The 21,772-nt window shown below is 44.5% G+C and overlaps 2 protein-coding genes across 3 annotated transcripts in view; one reads left to right on the plus strand and one right to left on the minus strand.

Moving 5' to 3' along the window:
- FAM13A (family with sequence similarity 13 member A) overlaps positions 1–9,897 on the minus strand; it is a 388,692-nt gene extending 378,795 nt beyond the window's left edge. The window contains exon 1 of one of the 2 annotated variants that reach the window (XM_021939093.2): positions 9,550–9,897. The gene's annotated coding sequence lies outside the window, so the exon portion shown is untranslated. The remainder of the gene's footprint in view (positions 1–9,549) is intronic. The other variant, XM_021939091.2, reaches the window with a different exon arrangement.
- Positions 9,898–11,360: 1,463 nt separating this feature from the next.
- TIGD2 (tigger transposable element derived 2) lies at positions 11,361–13,449 on the plus strand. Its single transcript, XM_031664606.1, has one exon. The coding sequence runs from the start codon at positions 11,518–11,520 to the stop codon at positions 13,093–13,095; it is 1,578 nt and encodes a 525-aa protein (XP_031520466.1). The 5' UTR covers positions 11,361–11,517; the 3' UTR covers positions 13,096–13,449.
- Positions 13,450–21,772: the final 8,323 nt, after the last annotated feature.

A 21,772-nucleotide genomic window follows, 5' to 3' on the forward strand; every position in this document is an offset into this window, starting at 1 on the left:
TTTAAAAGTTCCCCACTGGGCATCTATATGACTCAGGAGTCTCAGAACTCACTATCTTTCAGTATAGTAACTTACCAACTTCTTAAAAATGATCTGGGATTTTCCAGTGAGTAATCAGAACTTTCACTTGTGTGTAGACATTTTCAAGTGGAAAAGTATCCCTACCTTTATGCAAAAGAATATTTTTTAATTTCTATTTTCTATACATATTTTTTATTAAGGCTCATCTATAATATGAAGTAAAATAATGTTTGAGCTGAAAGAGATGTCAAAGGAAAAGCTTTCATTTTACTGATGAGACCCTTTTCACATCCTGTTTTCCCTAACACAGGGGTCCCCAACACCCAGGCCACAGACCAGTATCGTCTGGTCAGTGGCGTGTCAGGAACTGGACCGCATGGCAGGAGGTGAGTGGCAAGTGGGCAAGTATTACAGCCTGAGCTCCACCTCCTTTCATATGAGCAGCAGCACTAGATTCTCCAGAAGCTCGAACCCTATTGTGAACTGCACATGCCAGGGATCTAGTTATATGCTCCTTATGAGAATCTAATGCCTGATGATCTAAGGTGGAACAGTTTCATCCCGAAAGCATCCACCACCTCTTCCATTGTGGAAAGTTTGTCCTCCATGAAACCGGTCCCTGGTGCCAAAAAGGTTGGGGACCACTGCCCTAACAGACTCATATCCCTCCACATACTCCAAAAGAAGAATAAATTATATTTTATATTTTATATTTATAAAATATCCCCTCAATATTTTATGTCCCTTAATGTAGGTGACAGTAAATGGTTTTTATGCAAATCACTGATTTATTATTGGCACTAAATAATTAAGTTACTAAAGGCAAATATTACTCTATATTAAATCAGTTTATTACCCATAGAATAATAGTATTGTAATAAAAAATGTCATGTCTTTTTTTTTTTTTTTTTTTTGAGGCAGGGTCTTACTTTGTCACCCAGCCTGGAGTACGGTGGCATGAACACAGCTCACCACAGCCTAGACTTCCTGGGCCCAAGCAATCCTCCCACCTCAGCACCCCCAGCAGCTCGACTACAGGCATGCACTACCACACCTGGCTAATTTTTGTATTTTTTGTAGAGGCGGGGCTTCGCCTCTTGTTGCCCAGGTCGGTCTGATACTCCTGAGCTCAAGTGATCTGCCCGTTTTGGCCTCCCAAAGTGCTGGGGTTACAGGCGTGAGCCACCACGCTTGGCCCATGTCCTCATTTTAGGTTTATTAGGTATCATAAAACAAAAATCTTCAAGTGAATGAGAATCAATTATAAAGTAAATGGAAACCAAAAACAAAAAAGGAGTCCCTTAAAAACTAAGAATGTAAATCCATCTAGAGATGTCCTATTCTATTACAAAGCTATCTTGCATAAGGAATACTACTAATAATTCAAAGTCCATATAAGGTATTTGTATGTCTGCATTATCTCAGCAGAACAGAAAACTTAGAGCTTATAATGATAAGAAACAATCTAATTTCAGGTGATTTGCAGTAGTTTTCAGAAAACTCTCATTCCAATGAAGCAAATGAACACCATTGCAGACTTGCAGTGCTTTTATGAGTAGAAAGCCATTTTTCTTAGTTAATGTTAAATATTCCATTTTAATAAATAACTTTAATTTTGCAGGAATAAATAATTACAGTACACTTTTTCTTCTTTCCATGTCTTTGACATAAATACTTCTATTGTGATAGCATGGGCAGAGCATGCAGCTTTAAACCCAAACATACCTGGGCTTAAATCCCTGTTCTGCTACCTACATTTGATAGATTCATATACTTTTATAGCCTTTTTTTTTTTCATTTTTTATTTTTTGAGATGGAGTCTCACTCTGTCGCACAGGCTGGAGTGCAGTGTGCAATCTTGGCTCACTGCAACCTCCGCCTCCCAGGTCCAAGCAATTCTCCTGCCTCAGCCTCCTGAGTAGCTGGGACTACAGGTGCATGCCACAACCCCCAGCCTAATTTTCTGTATTTTAGTAAAGACGGGGTTTCACCGTGTTTCCCATGCTGGTCGCAAACTCCTGAGCTCAGGCAGTCTGCCTGCCTCGGCCTCCCAAAGTGCTGGGATTACAGGTTCACGCGAGCCACCACACCCGGCCTAGCCTTTATTTTCTTGTACATAAAACATAGGTAACGTCTACCTCATAGTGCTGTTATAAGGATTAAGAGAGTTGCACATATGTAGAAAAAAGAGACATATGGGTGACAGAACTCCCCAATGACTGAAATGCCTTTTCATTAGAGATAAACCACAGTGAATGGTAAGGGAAGTCAGAAAAGAAATAAAAGAATACAAAATTGCTCTGCATAATGAAGTAAAAAAAAAAAATCTTGAGTGTTCACAAGCAGGTGAGAAGGAAAAAAAGAGAAAAGAGGGGACCCTGAGATAGAAAAATGTTGGCGAAAGAAAGAAAAGAATGGCATAGCAAGATGGAAGGATGCTGTGACCCAAAGAGAAGAACTGACAATAGGAAGTTCCCTGTGGTCAACTGGGCTCTTAATAAAACAAGAATGCTACGGTATAATATGAAATATATTTGGTCTTTTCCCCAGATCCTGCCACACAGCTCCTAAAACCCTTGGGATTTCCTGAATGTTAGGAGTGTCTTCTGACATTTATATCAACCCTCTTTTGATGGTACCTGAGTTTATGCTAATGCAGTGACTTAGGGTGAGGCCCCTAGATAACCTCAGCATTAGGCTGGTTAGCAGAAAGACCAAATGATTAGAAGGCTGGAACTTTCAGCTCCACTCACTGGCCTCTGGGAAGGGGATTGGGCTGCAGATGAAGCTCTGTAAAAACACTTGAACAACAAATCTGATGAGCTTCCAGGTTGAGCACATCCAGTGCAGAGAAGGTGGCAAGCCCAGAGACGGCATGGAAGCTCCATGCCTCCCACCCCCTCATACCTTGCCCTATACATCTTTTCCTTTTGACTGGTCCTGAGTTTTATCCCTTATAATAAACTAGCAAATGCAAGTAACATGTTTCCTTGAGTTCAGTGAGGAGTTGCCCTAGCAAATTAATGGAACACAAGGAAGGGCACCATGGGAATCTCAATTTACAGCTAGTTCTTCAGAAGTATAGGCGGCAACTGTAAGGGAAATGGCTGCTCTGCAGTCAAGAGTAGGCTGAGGTAAACACCTGGTGCTGCATGATACAGCGGGACTGAAGCACAGGTGCACAATTCCATGCAGTATATAATCACAGTTATGTAACCACGTTATGGGTGGGCTCATCACCCGGCTTTGAGCCACTGTTGTCTGTAATATAACTGCACTGCTAACTCTGTAACAGAGAGCTGGGCCACCTTGCAGGTGGCCAGGAAGCGGCAAGTGCACTTGGGAGCACAGCTACAGGCATGGGGGTGGCAGGCGCTGCAAAGCCGGCAGTGAGACGGGCTATGGTGCAGCTACAGTTGTGGGAGGTGGCTGAGACAAAGGCTGATGGAGAGAGAGAATAAAGCCATATCCCAACAACCTATAGTGCCCTGAGTGTTCATTCAACTACCCTCCACCTATCCACCAACTCCCCTCGGACCCCAGCTCAGGTTGGAACCTGACAATTGGTGTAGTCATCAGGATTCCGAGGTGAGTGTGTCCTCAGCCCCCTGTGAGCACGGAGAAGGTGCTGAAACACCTGGAAGCGCACAGCACCGAGAAGGAGCATGCCTTTGCCAGCAGAGTCAGATGGGCGTTTTTGACTGCACTATGGTCAGTGCATGCCCAGTCCCTGCAGGACGCAGCACAGGTAAGGGACCTTCAGATGCAAGCCAAGCGCCTGGAGGGCCGAATACACAGTTTGGAATAAGAATTGGGAACTGCCATAAGTGATGGCTTGAGCCTACCCTCCCGGCTGGACACTCCTGCTTGGTCTGATACTGAGGGGGAAGAACCCCTGCTGTGGGCTCACCCCCATGGTCCACCAAATAGAGCATGAATAGCCACTTGGGCCCAAAAAGCAGGCCCAGGGATCCCCTACCGTGGTGGAGCATGCTTCACATAGTGCCTACACCCCCAGTGATTTGGGGGAGTTAGACAAACAGTGTTGGCACCGACTGGGGGAGCCCCTACCCACCTGGGAAGTGCTGGTAACTTTGTGGAGGCAATTGACTCCAAAGCAGCAGTTCCGGAAATGCCCACCCAGACGCTCTGGCTCAAGGACTACTTACAGACAGGCAGAGGTATACAGCCTTTTGTGTTTGATTAGGGAGCTGGCTGAGATGCCTGGCTTGGAGGGACACCAGATGACCAGAGGCTACATGTGGAATTAGCAATCCACTGGTCCCCCACCAATGTACAGCAGGTTGGCACAGATTGTAGTCTTGTCTACGGGAGCCCAGATAAGTTTCCGGGTAAAGCTGCATACATAAATGGCTATGGAGACTGGTCAGTGAAAGTGAAACCTGTATCTTTGCACCTTGGCATTGGCCACTTGGCTCCCTGTTTATACTGTGTATATCTCTCCCATACCTGAATATATTCTGGGGGTGGATATTTTACACTGCTTGGCAGCTGTGCCATCTATCACGGATTTGATGGACCACTTGACAATGGAATTGGGACAGTACCACTACGTGGTGGACTTGGCCAATGTATTCTTCTCAATTGACATTGCTCTAGAGAGTCAGGAACAGTTCACCTTCACATGGGAAGGATGACAATGGACTTTCACAGTGCTGCTCCAGGACTATGTGCGTAGCCCCACCAATATGTCACGGCCTCGTTGTCACAGATTTAGCCACCTGGAAATGTCCAAAGAGAGTTCCCTATTCCATTATATTGATGATATTATGCTAACCTCTGATTATCTTGCAGATTTAGAAGTGGCAGCACCTCTCTTGCAACATTTGGCAGCATGCGGCTGGTCGGTCAATGAATCCAAGATCCCAGGGCCTAGATTGATTGCGAAATTCTTAAGAGTTATCTGGTTGGGTAAGACGAAAGCCATATCAGATGCCATCATAGACAAAATTCAGGCATATCCCTGGCCCACCACTGTGAGGTAGCTGCAGACTTTTATGGGCCTCTTGGGGTACTGGCGGGCATTTGTGCCCCATTTGGCTCAGATGATAAAACTGTTGTATTGGCTGACAAAAAAGGGGGTTACCTGGGATTGGGATAAAGAGGTTGACACAGCCTTTCTGGCAGCCAAGCAGGCTATTCAGCAACAAGTGCAGGCCCTACAAGTGATTAACCACGGATGCCCATTTGAACTCAAGGTGCATGTGACCACAGATGATTCTGGCTGGGGCCTATGTCAGCGCATGGACTGCTTTAGAATGCCAGGAGGCTTTTGGTTCAACTGTGGAAGGGAGCTGAGCTCCAGTATTCATTGACAGAGAAGCAGTTAGCAGCTGCATATGCCACGCTTCAGGCTTATGAGAGTGTGACAGGATGGACTACAGTCATCATGCAAACGACTTACCCAATAGTGGGGTGGATATGTTCATGGGTAATGACTCCCGGGACTGGGATGGCACAGACATCCACTTTAGCAAAGTGGGGTGTCTACTTAGAACAGCGGAGTCCTCTGAGCATAAGCCCCTTAGCAGCAGAACTGCAAGAAGTCTTGGGACCTGTAGTTCTGATGCAATATAAGGCTATGGGTCAGCCTGAGGTACCCCTAAACCCTGAGCCATCACTGTTTAAAGAGGGGCACCCCACCCTATCCCCCATGGGGCATGATATATAGATGGACCCAGCTGGGGTGCCATTGCTGCCTGGACCGCTGTCATGCGTGGTTCAGCCTAGTACTGACACCATATGGTTTGATACTAGATGTGGACAAAGTACTCAATGGGCCAAACTCAGGACAATGTGAATGGTGATCACCAAAGAAATGACACCTATGATAATCTGCACTGATAGCTGAGCAGTTTATTAAGGCTTAACCTTGTGGTTAACTACTTGGAAGTTACAGAATTGGCTAGTTGGTCACTGGACCATTTGGGGCGGGGCCATGTGGCAAGACCTATGGGAGAAAGGATGACCTCCTCCAACCAGGTATTGTGACAAATGGTAATTTGTTGTTGCCTGTCTCAATGTCCCTAAAGGTAGGGGAACAAAAACCTGGTTTTGGCCATGGACCCTCCAAGCCACCCACTGCAGATGGATGGCCATTGTAGCCCCATGGAGGGAGGACTTGGGAATTTAATGTATGGCCTCTGATATGGTTTGGCTGTGTCCCCACCCAAATCTCAACTTGAATTGTATCTCTCAGAATTCCCATGTGTTGTGGGAGGGACCCAGGGGAAGGTAATTATATCATGGGGGCAAGTCCCTTCCGAGCTATTCTCGTGATAGTGAGTAAGTCTCACGAGATGGGCTTATCGGGGTTTCTGCTTTTGCTTCTTCCTCATTTTCTCTTGCTGCCACTATGTAAGAAGTGCCTTTCACCTCCTACCACGATTCTGAGGCCTCGCCAGCCATGTGGAACTATAAGTCCAATTAAACCTCTTTTTCTTCCCAGTCTCAAGTATGTCTTTATCAGCAGCATGAAAACAGACTAATATAGCCTCTGTGATTGATGATTTGTAGGGGAATGGCTAAGGAAGGAACCCTCGTCCAGGGCATATATGTACTGCTGCTGTGGCCTATGGGTCCAGAGTGCTGCCCTATGGACACATTTCTCCACTAAGAGGACTCCCTTGGCCTAGGGGATGGAGTGTAAGGTAAATAGCTGCACTGCAGAAAAGAATTGGTGGAGGTAAACGTCTAGTGCTGCATGACACAGCGGGACCGGAGTGCAGGTGCACAATCCCATGCATTACATAAACACAGTTATGTAACCACATTATGGGTGGGCTCATCACCTGGCTTTGAGCCACTATTATCTGTGAGTAATATAACTGCACTGCTAACTCTGTAAGAGAGAGCTGGGCCACCTTGCAGGTGACTGGGAGGGGAGCCAGGAAGCAGCAAGCACACTGGGGAGCTCAGCTACAGGTGTGGGGGTAGCAGGAGCAGTGGTGCCAGCGCTGAGAGGGGCTGCAGCTGGAGCAGGTGGCCAAACCAAAGGCTGACAGAGAGAGAGAGAGAGAGAGAGAGAGAGAGAGAGAGACAGAGAGAGAGAGAGAGAGAATAAAGCTGTATCTCAACTGCTTACAGTCCTCCAAGTGTTCTTTCAACTACCCACCACCCATCCACCAACTCCCCTCAGACCCCAGATGGGGTTGGAACCTAACAACAACCTACTACTTGCAATTGGCATTTGAAGTTGGGGGGACACTCCAGGCAGATGGTATCAGAATTGAAATGAATTATAGGATACCCAGCTGTGTCCAGTGGAGAACTGCTTGTAGTGTGCTGTGTTGGGCTTATAGTAGATGAGAAAGAGTAATTTGCCTTAGGTGCCCAACATTCTCATTTTTTTTTTTTGTACCTACGTTTTTAAGAAATAGGCTTTATTTTTTAGAACAGTTTTAGGTTCAGAGCAAAATTCCACAGAAGATAGGGAGATTTCCCATATACTCCTTGCCCCCACACATCCATAACCTCCCCATTATCAATATTGCCCACCAGAGTGGAACATCAGTTGCAATTGATGAACCTACCTTGAAACATTTTTATCACAGAGTCCATAGTTTCCATTAGGGTTCACTCTTGGTGTTGTACATTCTGTGCATCTGAACAAATGTTTAATGACATGTGCCCACCACTATAGTTGTACAGAGTAGTTTCACCACCTTAAGAATCTATTATTGACCAGGCAGGATGGCACATGCCTGTAATCCCAGCACTTTGGAAGGCCAAGGTGGGAGGATCACTTGAGCCCAGGGGTTTGAGACCAGCTCTGGCAACATAGCAAGACCTCATCTCTACAAAAAAATACAAAAATTACCTGGGCATGGTGGCACACACCTGTAGCCTATAGTCTTGGCTACTCAGAAGGCTGAAGCAGGAGGATTGCTTGAGCCTAGGTGGTTGAGGCTGCAGTGAGCCCAAGCCACGGTCATATCACTGCACTCTAGCCTTGGCAACAGAAGGAAACCCTGTCTCAAAAATACACACATATATATATACACACACATATATTCTTATGTATGTACATATGTGTATATACATATATATACACATGTTCTTAACATTTTAAGTCCTCTCCCCCTTGTGCTGTAATGTCTGTCATAACTAGCCACCCCTTCCCCCAACAAAAGGAGAAAGTTTACCCAATAAAAACTGTTTTGTGTAAAGACACAATTGCCTTGAGTAAAATCTTACTAAGTCGACTAAATATAATTGCCTTGAGTCAAGCGGTGTTTTGAGAAAATCAAGAAATGTGGGTTGTATCCAGATTTGAACTTACACAAGGTGATAAAAAGGGAAGAGCTGTAAGACATAAAACAGCAAAGTGGAGAATCCAGGAGGAACAGAGAAAAATGCAAGTGGTATCTGGAAGAAAATTAAATCCTAGAGATACTGTGGAAAAGAGAAGAAGAGTAAGAGGCAGGATTCCTTTGTACTTAAATATCCTGGGACAGAGCAACTCCAGCAGACTTGGGGGTGAGGGGGAAAGGCAGGCAGCTGACATCTGGTTACAGGCTGCCTCATTTCCACATGGGTGGCAGTAAAAGTGCTGTTCTAGCAGTGTTTCATGCTCTTCACAGGTATAAGGGAAAACAAGAATTTTTTTTTAAGTTATATAAAACTACCATGAAGTAAGTTATACTCTACCCAAAATAGGAAACCAGGATTTCCAGAAAGGGACTGACTTGTTGGAAGCCAAATGGAGGGCACGGAGGAGGGGAGGTCTAAAAGCAGGTATTCTCCAAAAGCCACTTACAACCTCACAACATAACTAGATCAAAGAATTTCTGTCATGCCAGATAGTGGAAGGCTGCTATGTTGAAAAAGGCAATTGAGCGGTTCTGGCGGCGGAGTCAAACAGAAGGCTTGGAATCAACATCTGTTTTCTACAGTATGCTCGCTTTGATTTCCATCTCCAAGTTTCTGAAATTCCAGAAACAGTATATGGCCTTGTCAAAGAAATGACGAATTACTATGTTACTTTGTGTTAACGAAAAGGTTACATTTATGTTCATATGGAAGAGATGCTTCGCTGAAGAACTTTCAATTTTTCAAAATGTGACACGCACACACAAGACGGAAAGGGAGGCAGCCTGACCGCGTTTCCCAGGAAACAGGTGCTGCAAGGTGGAGTTGCACCGCTCCCTCCTCCTGGAAGGCGGTGACCCTTCCGTAAGTGTCTCCGTTGGAAACAAATAAAGGGAATCTCGGTCAAAGCGCAATTCCCTGATTCCACTTGAGAAGCCCCGGGCGTCAAGGCGTGGCAGGAAATTTACCATGACGCCTCCCACAGGCTCCCGCGTCTCCCAGGTGCTGTCGATTTTGCAAAGGGTCCGTCTCTAGAGCGACTGTGACGAGTTCCGGAGCATCAGCACCAGGGAGCGCTGACCCAACACTCAGCTCAACCGCCGCCCGCCGCGACTCGGCACCCTGGGCTTGTCTGGTTTGGTGTTGCCGAGTGAACGCCCCAGCTCCTACCCCGAACCCACGTCCCCCGGCTCCTACCGTGCCTCATGATCCTCGCTTGGGCCAGCACTTTCCACGCGCGCTGACGCTGGGCTCCAACACCCGGACCGCCTCCGCACAGCGGCGCGGCTGCTGTTTGTAAACACGCCCCACGTGCGCTCCCCCTGCCCCATTCGCAGCCCGCTCCTGGCACGCAAGGATCCTCCGCTTTCCCACCCAGCCCTCTGGGGGAGAGATTTTAAAATTGCCCCTCCGGGAGAGAAGAGCCTCGTACGCAGACCCGGGCCACTGGGAAAAGCGCCAGGACAAGGCGAGCGTGTGCCGCCCCCTGCCGGCCAGGGAGGCAGTCCGGCCCGGAACGGCCAGGCGGTGAGTGGAACCCACGCGGCGCCCAAAGACGCGCCCCTGCGGGCCCCGCCCCTCCCGCTTGCTCGCCAGAGTCCCCTCCCCCGGGCCGCGTGCGCTCACCCGCGCAGGCCCCGCCCCCTCGCCGGCACAACGTTCTGCGGGGGCGCGCGCGTGCTCTCTAATCCCCCGCCTTCCGGCTTCGGCGGCGACGCTCGTCCCTCTCCGCTCGTCCCTCTCCGCTCGTCCCTCGCCGCTGCCGCGCCACCAGTGCCAGCCTCCCTCAGGAGACTCCATTTGCGCTTAGTGTGGTCTGGACGCCGCGCAGGCGGGCGCAGGGCGATGCCCGGGGCCGGCGGACTGGCGTTCCCTGTGCCAAGCGGCCGCCCGCTGGCTGGCTGGCTGCGGCAGTGACACCCAGGTCGCTGGCGTCCAGGCGGAATCCGGGCTCCGTCCGCGGGAGGAAAGACGTCCCGCGCTCTGAAGCTCGCCCAGCGGGGAGAGGCCCTCGCTAACACGGCTTCTCTCTGACCTCTTAATTTCAGGAGGTAGGCTCTTCAGGTCCCTCTCCCTGTCACCCCAGATTATGCCTAAAAGCATTATTTGTCGTATTTAGCTATCACATTGATAGGAGGCGTTAATTTTCTCAACATAGTTGCAGGATAGATGTGGATAATGCCACAGATCCTGATGTTGAATTGAAAGAAAATGTTCTTGGTATTTTCCTTTAGGTTTCGGAGCCTCCGAGTATCTATACAGCCCCCACAGGAACTGCTTCTGTTGGCCCATCGAGGATCGTCTTTCACCAGGATTATTGTAACATCATCTTCACCGAGCCTTCCACCCCATAGCCTCTACCTGGGGTCCTCATTTCCACCGATGCAGTTTTTTTGATGCTTGCTTTAGTAATGTGACATCACATGTCCACTATCCTCCTTTCCAGCTGCCAAATCCAGTAGGTTTAAGTCACTTTTAAAGTAGAGAGTTTTCTGCCTGTTCCACTTTCACCTTATTTGCACTGTTCACTTCTGTCGGGGTCATCTTCTCTTGCGTATGATTTCCACAAGCACTCACTTGCGCAACCTATAGCCGAGTCCTTGCCTAGAGAGACAGCATTCCATACAATCCACTGCTTGACAAAGACCGCATAGTCAGCGGGTGAGTTTTCCCATTGTATTTTCCTATATGTCAAGTTTACAAGTCCTCTCTTGACTTAAACTCTTTACTCCCTAGCACATTTCCTAAAATACTTCCACCTGAGATTTAGTGGCTATTTTTGGCAAAGAACATTACCTGCAAGGATGGCAAGAATTGAGTATGCAATAGTACTGTTTTAGATGCCTTACTAGTACAGCACTGATTGAGTTTCTAACCTCTAGTGTGATGACAATTCATGAAACACCCTAAACCCTAAGTGAGGAGGAAGAAAGAAGGTAAGAGTTAATTGGAGCTAGGCTTTTCTGTAGGAAGTTTGTAAGTTTTAAAATAGCAAGTGGAGAGATTCATGTAGCCCTGGTCAGGAAATTGGTCATTGCACTCTCCCTCTAGGCCCTAGAAGTGAGAGGAGGAATCTTACGACCTCATTTTCTAGTTGCTTTGTATTCAAATCTTAGTTGTTAATTATCTTGTTCTAGTAATCAGCTAAAATATTAGACACTTAAAATGTTGGGGAAACGCAAGCGTGTGGTGTTGACAATTAAGGACAAGCTTGACATTATTAAGAAACTTGAGGAAGGCATCTCTTTCAAAAAACTTTCTGTGGTGTACGGAATCGGTGAATCCACAGTTCGTGATATTAAAAAGAACAAAGAAAGGATTATAAACTATGCAAACAGTTCAGATCCTACCAGTGGGGTATCCAAACGTAAATCTATGAAGTCATCAACATATGAGGAGCTTGATAGAGTTATGATAGAGTGGTTTAACCAACAGAAAACAGATGGGATTCCAGTGTCTGGAACGATTTGTGCAAAACAAGCCAAGTTCTTTTTTGATGCTTTGGGGATGGAAGGTGATTTTAATGCATCGTCAGGCTGGCTAACTCGATTTAAGCAGCGCCATGGTATTCCAAAGGCTGCTGGTAAAGGAACAAAATTAAAAGGAGATGAAACTGCTGCCAGTGAATTTTGTGGTAGCTTTCAGGAATTTGTTGAAAGAGAGAATCTACAACCAGAGCAAATTTATGGTGCTGATCAAACTGGATTGTTCTGGAAATGCCTACCATCAAGGACATTAACTCTTGAAACTGAACAAAGTACTTCTGGGTGTAGGTCAAGCAGAGAGAGAATCATTATTATGTGTTGCGCAAATGCCACAGGTTTACACAAACTTAATCTTTGTGTTGTGGGGAAGGCCAAAAAGCCCCGAGCATTCAAAGGCACTGACCTTTCAAACCTTCCTGTGACATATTACAGTCAAAAAGGTGCATGGATAGAACAGTCTGTTTTCAGACAGTGGTTTGAAAAGTACTTTGTGCCACAGGTACAGAAGCATTTGAAATCCAAGGGACTTTTAGAAAAAGCAGTGCTGCTTTTAGATTTCCCCCCAGCACATCCAAATGAAGAAATGTTGAGTTCAGATGATGGCAGAATAATTGTGAAATATTTGCCACCAAATGTCACAAGTCTGATTCAACCAATGAGCCAGGGAGTTCTAGCCACTGTAAAAAGATACTACCGAGCAGGACTTCTCCAGAAATACATGGATGAAGGAATTGACCCAAAAATATTTTGGAAGAACTTGACAGTGTTGGACGCAATTTATGAAGTGTCAAGAGCTTGGAGCATGGTAAAATCAAGTACCATAACCAAAGCATGGAAAAAACTTTTCCCTGGCAATGAAGAGAATTCAGGTATGAACATTGATGAAGGAGCCATTTTAGCAGCTAATTTAGCAACAGTTTTACAGAACACAGAAGAATGTGAACATGTTGACATTGAGACTATTGATCAGTGGTTCGACTCTCGGAGCAATGACTCAAGCTGTCAGGTGCTGGCTGACAGTGAAAGTGCCGAGGACCAGACCAAGGCTGCTGAGCAAAAGCCTTCCAGTAAGAGTAGAAAAACAGAGCTGAATCCAGAGAAGCATATTAGCCATAAAGCTGCACTTGAATGGACTGAAAATTTACTGGATTATCTTGAACAACAAGACGACATGCTTCTGTCTGATAAATTGGTATTAAGGAGGCTTCGGACCATAATAAGAAAAAAACAGAAGATCCAAAATAACAAAAATCATTAATAAGGCTCTTAAGTGTTTCAGTGTACTTGCATCTTTGTAACTGTCTATCTGCAGTGAAACTTTGCTTGTTTGAAGTCCTGTGGATTCCAAAGCCAAATACATTTTATAAATGATTTTAGGATTAGATGTCAATTTGGATTACTTAAATTACAACTCTTTAATGTTGACTCTAGTCATTGGGCATTGACATGTAACTTGTCTTTCTACTGTTTCTAATATGTATTATGTTAATTAGATCATAAGGTACCTGAGGCCAGGGATCTTGTGTCTGTTGTGCCTGAATTCGGCTTGTCTAATAAAGGCCCATGCACACTATAAGGCACTCAATAAAACTTACATTTTTATGATTTTTCATTGAAGTTGAACTTCCAAATTGAAATATGTTGGGGGTAAGTTTCCATTTCCACAGCTTTTCCACTGCGAAAATCTTAAGAGTTCAGCAAAAATTGCACTTGAAGTATTTCACTGCAACTGCAGACAACTGAAGGAAAATAGAGCCTTAAATATTGCATTTCTGTACTAGCAGTATTTGGGCAATTAGCAATTCAGATCAGTCATCTCTTGAGAATAGTAAAGGAAGCGAAGTATGATTTAAATGTCCCAGAAAAAGGATTTGCACTTCATTTTTTTTTCCATCTGATAAGAGGGAGAGTTCCTAAATAGTTGTGGAAAGAATCCCATTCCTGTTCCAGGAAAATAGATTTCAGTTCCCAAACTATTGCAATTAGGAGAGGTAAGGGTTACATTTTATCATCTGTCCTTTCGGTTCTTTATAGATGCCAGTAGTTTTTAATAAGCTATTTGACGTTTATGTAACACTTGAAAGCTTACAAAGTATGTATGTCATTTGCTTTCATACAGCATGTTTTGTGAAAACTAATACTGAGAATATAAGCGTACATCTAATTTGTGGAACCAGCACACGCATAGTAGACTAACATAAAGTAGAACATGAAGAGAGGCATTGTAGAGGAGTGCAGCTGCTGTGTGACCATCGGCAAATTACTTAACCCCCCCATCTGTTAAATACAAGTAATATCTGCCTCAGAGAGTTCTGTGAGGCGTAAATGAGTTGACATATGGATTTTAAATAATAGGGGCTTATAATAGGGCCTCGCTCAGAATATCATTGAGTGTTAGCTGTTACTGCCATTGTGGATATTGAGTTTCAGTAGTATGCTAAACAGATCCAATGTGTGACTCAAAGTGGGCTTGCTGCATTAGGAAAATCCTTCCAAGGAAGTGAGATAAAAGATACAAGTGGCCAGGCGCAGTGGCTCATGCCTGTAATCCCAGCACTTTGGGAGGCCAAGGCAGGTGGATCACCTGAGGTCAGGAGTTCAAGACCAGTCTTACCAACATGGTGAAACCCTGTCTCTACTAAAAATAGAAAAAACTAGCCGGGCATGGTGGCATGCGCCTGTAATCCCAGCTACTCAGGAGGCTGAGGCAGGAGAATCGCTTGAACTCAGAGGGCAGAGGTTGCAGTGAGCTGAGATCATGCCACTGCACTCCAGCCTGAAACTCCATCTCAGAAACAAAAAAATAAGATACAAGTAATTAGTTCAGTGGAAATGCAATAATGATTTCTTTCATTGAAAACTGAAGGGTTAGTCTAACTGAAAAATCACTAACCATCCCCTGGTAGGCTTTGTGATGTATGCAGGCATTTAAGATATCTTTGGTAGAGTTATAATAGGAAATGAGAATGGAATTGTAATTTCTTTGGTCCAGTTCTGTTAGCACGTTGCTAATAAATAGATGTCGGCTTTGTTCATAGAAGAAAATCTAATACTGGCATAATTAATAATAAAATACCTTTACAGTAGATAAGAGCAATAAGGAAGGCACTTGGAATATTTCATCAAACTAAAGTAATACGGGATCAGTAGAAAAAGCAAAAGAAATATCATGGGAGATAGTGGTTACAGTAATTAGGCCCAGCTATATATAGGGAGCTCGTAATTTGGTTTGAGGGGACTTTAGAGCCCGCGTCTGATTATTTTTCTTTCGTGAGGATTATCATCAGTGTCTTTTGAGCTGAGCCTCTGGCTTCTAGAATAGCTTTTTCAGAAGACCTCTCAGAATATACTTTCTTTGGATAATTCATACATCACTATTAAAACACTTTCCTCAGTTTACACAATTTCACCTGCCTGATAGCCTTGAGGAAATACAACCCTGCAAGATAAGTCCTGAGGCTATTTGGCTTCCTGGAGACTTAAGGATTCTAAAACTTGATAAGGGTAATGACTTACATTTGAACACTGCTTTGCATTTTCACATTGCTTTTTGCTAACACAAACTTTGTTCAGTCGTGACACTGAACTGGTTTAGTCTCATGTTATATCATTAATCATAATATAAATTGTGCATTCTCATCCACATTTCATTGTAATACAAAAATCTTAACCTCCTTGAGATATTGTAATAGTTCCTCTAGAAAGACACATCGTGGTAATCTTGGTTAACACTTGCCCCTTATATGTACCCTAGTTTGAAAAGCAGACATACGTATTCTCATTTGACTTTGTACACCTTAAAGGAAATACCTACAAATTCTGACTATTGGTTAATAATTCTGACTATTGGTTGATTTTTAAAATGTATATGTTTTTTAGAACCTGAGAGACTAACAGAACTCAGACCAAATGGACAAAGTATTCGGCAACTAAGCATGCTTTTTTCTTTTTTTTTTTTGAGACGGAGTCTCGCTCTGTAGCCCAGGCTAGAGTGCAGTGGCCGGATCTCAGCTCACTGCAAGCTCCGCCTCCCGGGTTCACGCCATTCTCCGGCCTCAGCCTCCCGAGTAGCTGGGACTACAGGCGCCCGCCATCTCGCCCGGCTATTTTTTGTATTTCTTAGTAGAGACGGGGTTTCACTGTGTTCACCAGGATGGTCTCGATCTCCTGACCTCGTGATCCGCCCATCTCGGCCTCCCAAAGTGCTGGGATTACAGGCTTGAGCCACCGCGCCCGGCCAAAGCATGCTTTTTTCACAAAATTGCAGTGTGAATATTTACTATTTCATAATTCAATCTCAGAGTAACACAGGGGTTGGTTGGAGAACTGGGCGCTAAATATAGAATTGGCAGGGCCAGGATCAGAAGCCATAGTCAATTTAAGCAGAATGATAGGGAGGACCCTGCACTCCAAAATTAGACTTATTCAGGAGGGCTGTGTTCACATATCACCTTAATATTTTCACAAATTGACTTTTTAAAAAATATGCGCACTATACATGTTAAGCAATAATATCCAGAATTACAGGTTTTATGTGCCAACTGAGATCTTTGTCTAATTCAGGTTAAATGTAAGAATTCTTATTTTTAAACTTGCCAAACTAAAACCTAAAATCAATTTTGTATACCTCATCTGCACACTTTAGAAACACTAGCCAAGCAGAAGGAGTAGGGTTGTTGAAGGTTAACAGATTGGAATGCAAACTCCAGCTTCTCCACTCTCTGTATAGATAATCTTGGCAACATTCTGGACCTCTCTGAACCTCAGTTTCCCCATATGTGAAAGAGTTGAAAGGTGAGCAGTCACATTCCAGGCATTCATAAACACCAGCTATTAAGCAATTCTACAGTTGTACATTGAGGACCCCTGGTCTTCAGGGTTGCCCTGGAGAATTCATCACAGCTCTTCTGTCACAGACTCTGTGCAGACCCCCAGGAAGCCCAAGCATCTCTTTTGAGGTCCAGGGCACTGACCCATCTCTGGGAATGCTGGCTGGGGTGTATGCATAGGTGGGCAGGCAACATTGAGTTCGCCAGACCCCAAGGACTGTAGCTGTCAGTCACCACAGGGGCCCATCTGTAAAAATGCTGAGTTATGGATAAACTTGTAACATCTAGTTTCTTCTAAGACCAACAAAAATGATACCTAATTATTTCCTGCATTTCAGAATATGTTGCTCTTCTGGAACTTATTTACGAAGAAAGACAGTCACCTTTGAGTGTAAAAAAAGGTAAACTCAAGGCAGTTTTACTCACCTGTTGAAGCCTTGACCTGAACTCAAGTGAGCCTCCCACATCAGACTCCCAAGTAACTGGAACTACAGGAGTATGCCACCATGCCCGGCTCTTTTTTTTTTTTTCTTTTCTTTTCCTTTTTTTTTTTTTTTTTTGTGAGCCAGAGTCTCACTCTGTTGCCCAGGCTGGAGTGCAGTGGTGTGATCTCAGCTCAGAGCAACCTCCACCTCCTGGGTTCAAGCGGTTCTCCTGCCTCAGCCTCCTGAGTAGCTGGGACTACAGGTGTGTGCCACCATGCCTGGCTAATTTTGTGTATTTTAGTAGAGATGGAGGTCTCACTATGTTGCCCAGTCTGGTCTCAACTCTGGGACTCAAACGATCTTTCTGCCTTGGCCTCCCAAAGTGCTGGGATTATAGGCATGAGCCACTGTACCCAGCCCATAATACTATTCATTCCTTGAACACATACATACTCTTTACTAATTTAGGAGAAAAAATAGGGTAATCCTTACCAAATTACTCAAAAACTATCTTTAAAGACATGCCGCTTTATTCCTTTTAAATATATAAAGTAGGCCGCACGCGGTGGTTCATGCCTGTAATTCTAGCACTTTGGGAGGCCGAGGCGGGTGGATCACGAGGTCAGGAGCTCAAGACCATCCTGGCTAACATGTGAAACCCTGTCTCTACTAAAAACACAAAAGAATTAGACGGGTGTGGTGGCAGGCACCTGTAGTCCCAGCTGCTTGGGAGGCAGAGGCAAGAGAATCGCTTCAACCCAGGAGGCAGAGGTTGCAGTGAGCTGAGACCATGCCACTGCACTCCAGCCTGGGCAACAGAGCAAGACTCCGTCTCAAAAAACAAAACAAAAAATATATATATATAGTAAATTGAAGAGCTAACAAAATGTAATCAAATAGTGGTTTTACTGGCCATACTTCTAATGATTTGTACGTAAATTAATTCTGGTAAGAAGTTTTTAGGTTGTTCAAGAACAGTTGTTTTTCCTGTTTGTTTGTACTATCCACAATGGGTTTTTGTGTATTTGTTTTTCTATATTTTATTCAGAGTTCCTTGGTTTGAACCTGGTGTCCTTTTTCTGTTCCAGGCATCCATCCAGGATACCACATTATGTTTAGTCATTGTGTGTTCTTAGGCTCCTCTTGGCTATAATAGTTTCTTAGAATTTCCTCGTTTTTGATTGTCTGGACATGATTACCTTGACAGTTTTGAGGAGAAGTGGTCAGGTATTTTGTAGAATGTCCCTCATACAATAAAATTTTTTTTAGTTCTTTATGCATTTCTTGCCCCCACTAACACAAAATAGATTGTGAAAGTGCCATGATTAAAGATACATTATATAAAGTAAAAGTATGAGAGAGAAAAATAAATTCTTATAAGGATCTGGGAATGCTTTTCATCACAAGTAACGTTGTCCATGAAATAATTAGTTGTGTTTGTGGTAGGATAGGGGGTGCCGCATGAAAATCAAGAGTGCAGGTCGTGTTCTAGTAACAGACTAATAGAATTGCAGTGTGCTGTGAGTAAGGTGCGATTAGAAGTAACTAAAGTTTGGCAGGGGCCTCAGGGCTTTTTTCCCTCCTGACACCAAATAAATGGTATCTTTTCCAACAACACTTCTCTAACTCTCTGACATCATCTGGGTGTCCTACAATTCTGACACTAACTATCCAGAATTAGCATCAGATTCCACAGATTCAAGGGCTCAGTCCCACAAGATTGCCCTCATTTCCGATGCCAGTTGCAAGTATCAGGCCCCCAGATTAGTCAGGGGTTCTCCCAATACTTCCTCAGACTTGATAATTTAGTAGAATGACTCATAGAACCCAGGAAAATGCTACACTTACTTGTAGTTTATTATAAAGGATACAAATGAACAAGTGATACATAGGGTGAGGTCTAGAAGGTTCCTGAGTGCAGGCTTTATCCCTTTGTAGGTGGGATGTACCATCCTAGTACGTGGATGTGTTCACCAACTCGGAAGCTCCCTAAACCCCAGAGGCATTATCAATGGCCAAGCTTTTCTTTTGTCCCATATCGATGCCAGGGGTGGTGTGACTGGCTGCCCTGGGTCCATCTTGTTCCTCAGTGGGACCCCTATGGCAAAGGGCTTTAGAGTCAGAAGACTTACAGCCAATTAAATGTTTTAGGCCAAATGGGAATGGAGATGGGCAGGCACTCAGAAAATTCCTTTAATTAAGCAGCATAAGAGAGCAAAACCAAAAGCCAAAACACCGGGTTACAAAATTGACTTGTTTATCTCAATAGTGCCTCTGGCATATGTTGACCATAAAAGGAATATGAACTAAAAAAATAAAATCCTAAGCCTCCCAACAGACTGAATGGACTCGCTCTTGGCCAAAGGGGATCCCCAAAACCCTGAAAATCTAGTTCAGGGTATGGCAGGAAGTGGGCATTGGACACACCTCATTGTGCCCACCCCCCTGTGAAATTTAGGAATTTAGGCCCAAGTGACCACCACTAACATTAAAATAGACATTGTAAGACTGACAAAACTGACTCTTGTAACAACAAAATACCAAATTATAAACAGGACCTAAGACCATGCAGGCAAGGGTTAAGTGACACACGCCTACACTTAAAGAGTAAGCTGGATGGGCGCGGTGGCTCACGCCTGTAATCCCAGCACTTTGGGAGGCCAAGGTGGGCAGATCACAAGGTCAGGAGATTGAGATCATCGTGGCTAACACAGTGAAACCCCATCTCTACTAAAAAAATTACAAAAAATTAGCTGGGCGTGGTGGCGGGCACCTGTAGTCCCAGCTACTTGGGAGGTTGAGGCAGGAGAATGGCGTGAACCCAGAAGGCGGAGCTTGCAGTGAGCCCAGATTGCGCCGCTGCACTCCAGCCTGGGCAACAGAGCGAGACTCCATCTCAAAAAAAAAAAAAAAAAAGAAAAAAAAGTAAGCTGTGTTCTAGTCGCTACAAGGGTTTTCTTTTTCTCTTAACAGTCAGACAAGCACTGGCCTCAAGCTCACTGGCCTCCAGCCCCTGTTCCATCAGCCGTAACTACAGATTTAATTAACACAAGACTGACTTTAATAATTTTCACCTGATAGAAGACCACCGACTATGGACTAGTTCTAGCTGGTTTACAGAAATTGCACACTTGCGTGCCTTTCTGTCCTGAAAATACCTTTTAATGTATAGGGCCTAATTGTAATATATTTAAATATTAGGTGTCCACCCCAAAATGACATGGGTCATATGTTACGTGCATATTTGTTCAATTCACATGTATCAGGACCACCTTCATGAATATTCGTAGCCCCTCCTGCAACCTGTTGAATATGTAAGTTTAGCCAACCTGTTGTCATATTCCCATAGGACCTCCAAGCACAATTGATAGTGGGGAATGTGCACTATAAGACTCAGTGGTATGTGAACATCCTAGATAATTCTGGAAACAAATCCTCAGCCCTATAAGACATGCACAAGCAAATTAATGCTATGTCTTGTCCCACAATGTCCTAAGTCAATGGCTGTCTTCGTGATTTGGATCAGGCCCCTCCTGGTGAAAAAAAGTTGCTCATAATTTTAGCCATGATATAGAGCTAGGTTTATTCTGCCGCTATAGATTCTATTGCAGTTACACACTCACCATGATGCTGTAGCACATCTCTTCCTTAAGCCCATGGAGTCACAAATATTTTCCACTCCAAATGGTGAGGTTCCATTCCACTGCCCCTTAACTGCACCCCGTTTCAGCAGGAAGTAGCTAGATGGAGCACGTCACCCCCTTTCCTTAGAAATGGAATGGAACTTAACAATGGGGAGTTGTAACCAAGAGTCTCAGCTTTAAAATGTATTTTAAAGCCCTTCCCAGTAGCCTTAACATGTATTTAAATGGTTTTTTCTCTTTTTCTTTCTCTTTCCCCCTGGACACTCCCTTATACCATGACCCTGTGACCAACATATACATGCTTATCTAATTGTATGCTTGCTTAGAAATTCCAGGGGCTAATCTTGAAACAGCCCAGGCCTGGAGACCCAGCTGCACATTACTTCAAGGTGGTTAATCTACAACTTGGTCGCAGTCGAGATGGGACCAGCTAGTACTCTGGGTGGACAGTAACTCAAGATAGCCATCGGAGCAAGACATGCAAACCTGCACTCTGCACTGTTCCTGCATGTTTCCCATACCAGGTTTCCCGTTTAGAAACCCCTTCAGTCAGTCTTACCATTCGAAATATCATTTTGAGACTTGAGTCCGGGCATGTCCTCAACTGATAGCATTTTATTAAAACTGCTTTCCTTTCACCACGCCTCGCCTCTCATGTATCTGGCTTTTCAAACTGTGAATAGCCAGACCTGAGTTCGGTTAAAGGACAATACCTTCACAAGGAAAATGTGTTCCCTACCTTTAGGCAAACGAGAGGAGAGCAGAGAACACTTCCTGCATCTGTTGATTCTCAGTTGCCTTCAGCTGAAATAATCCTTATGCTTAAGTGGCATGTTTTTGGGTGGCATGACCTGAACCCCTTCAATCCTTAGTAGTTTCTTAGCTTCTTAGAATCACAATTTTTTTTTTTCCTTTCCTTTGCGAACTAGCCTGGCTCTTGCAAGTGAAAACCTTGCTTTCCAGATTATTGTTTCTGCTGCACTCTTTTTTTTTCCCTTTTGTCTACTTTGAAAGTCAAAGCTAAGCAAAGACTTCTT

The sequence above is a fragment of the Papio anubis genome, chromosome 3 (genome assembly GCF_008728515.1).
Source record: "Papio anubis isolate 15944 chromosome 3, Panubis1.0, whole genome shotgun sequence".
Lineage (NCBI taxonomy): Eukaryota > Metazoa > Chordata > Mammalia > Primates > Cercopithecidae > Papio > Papio anubis.

Coding starts and splice junctions, on each gene's coding strand:
- TIGD2 (XM_031664606.1), top strand. CDS start 11,518: ATGTTGGGGAAACGCAAGCGTGTGGTGTTGACAATTAAGGACAAGCTT.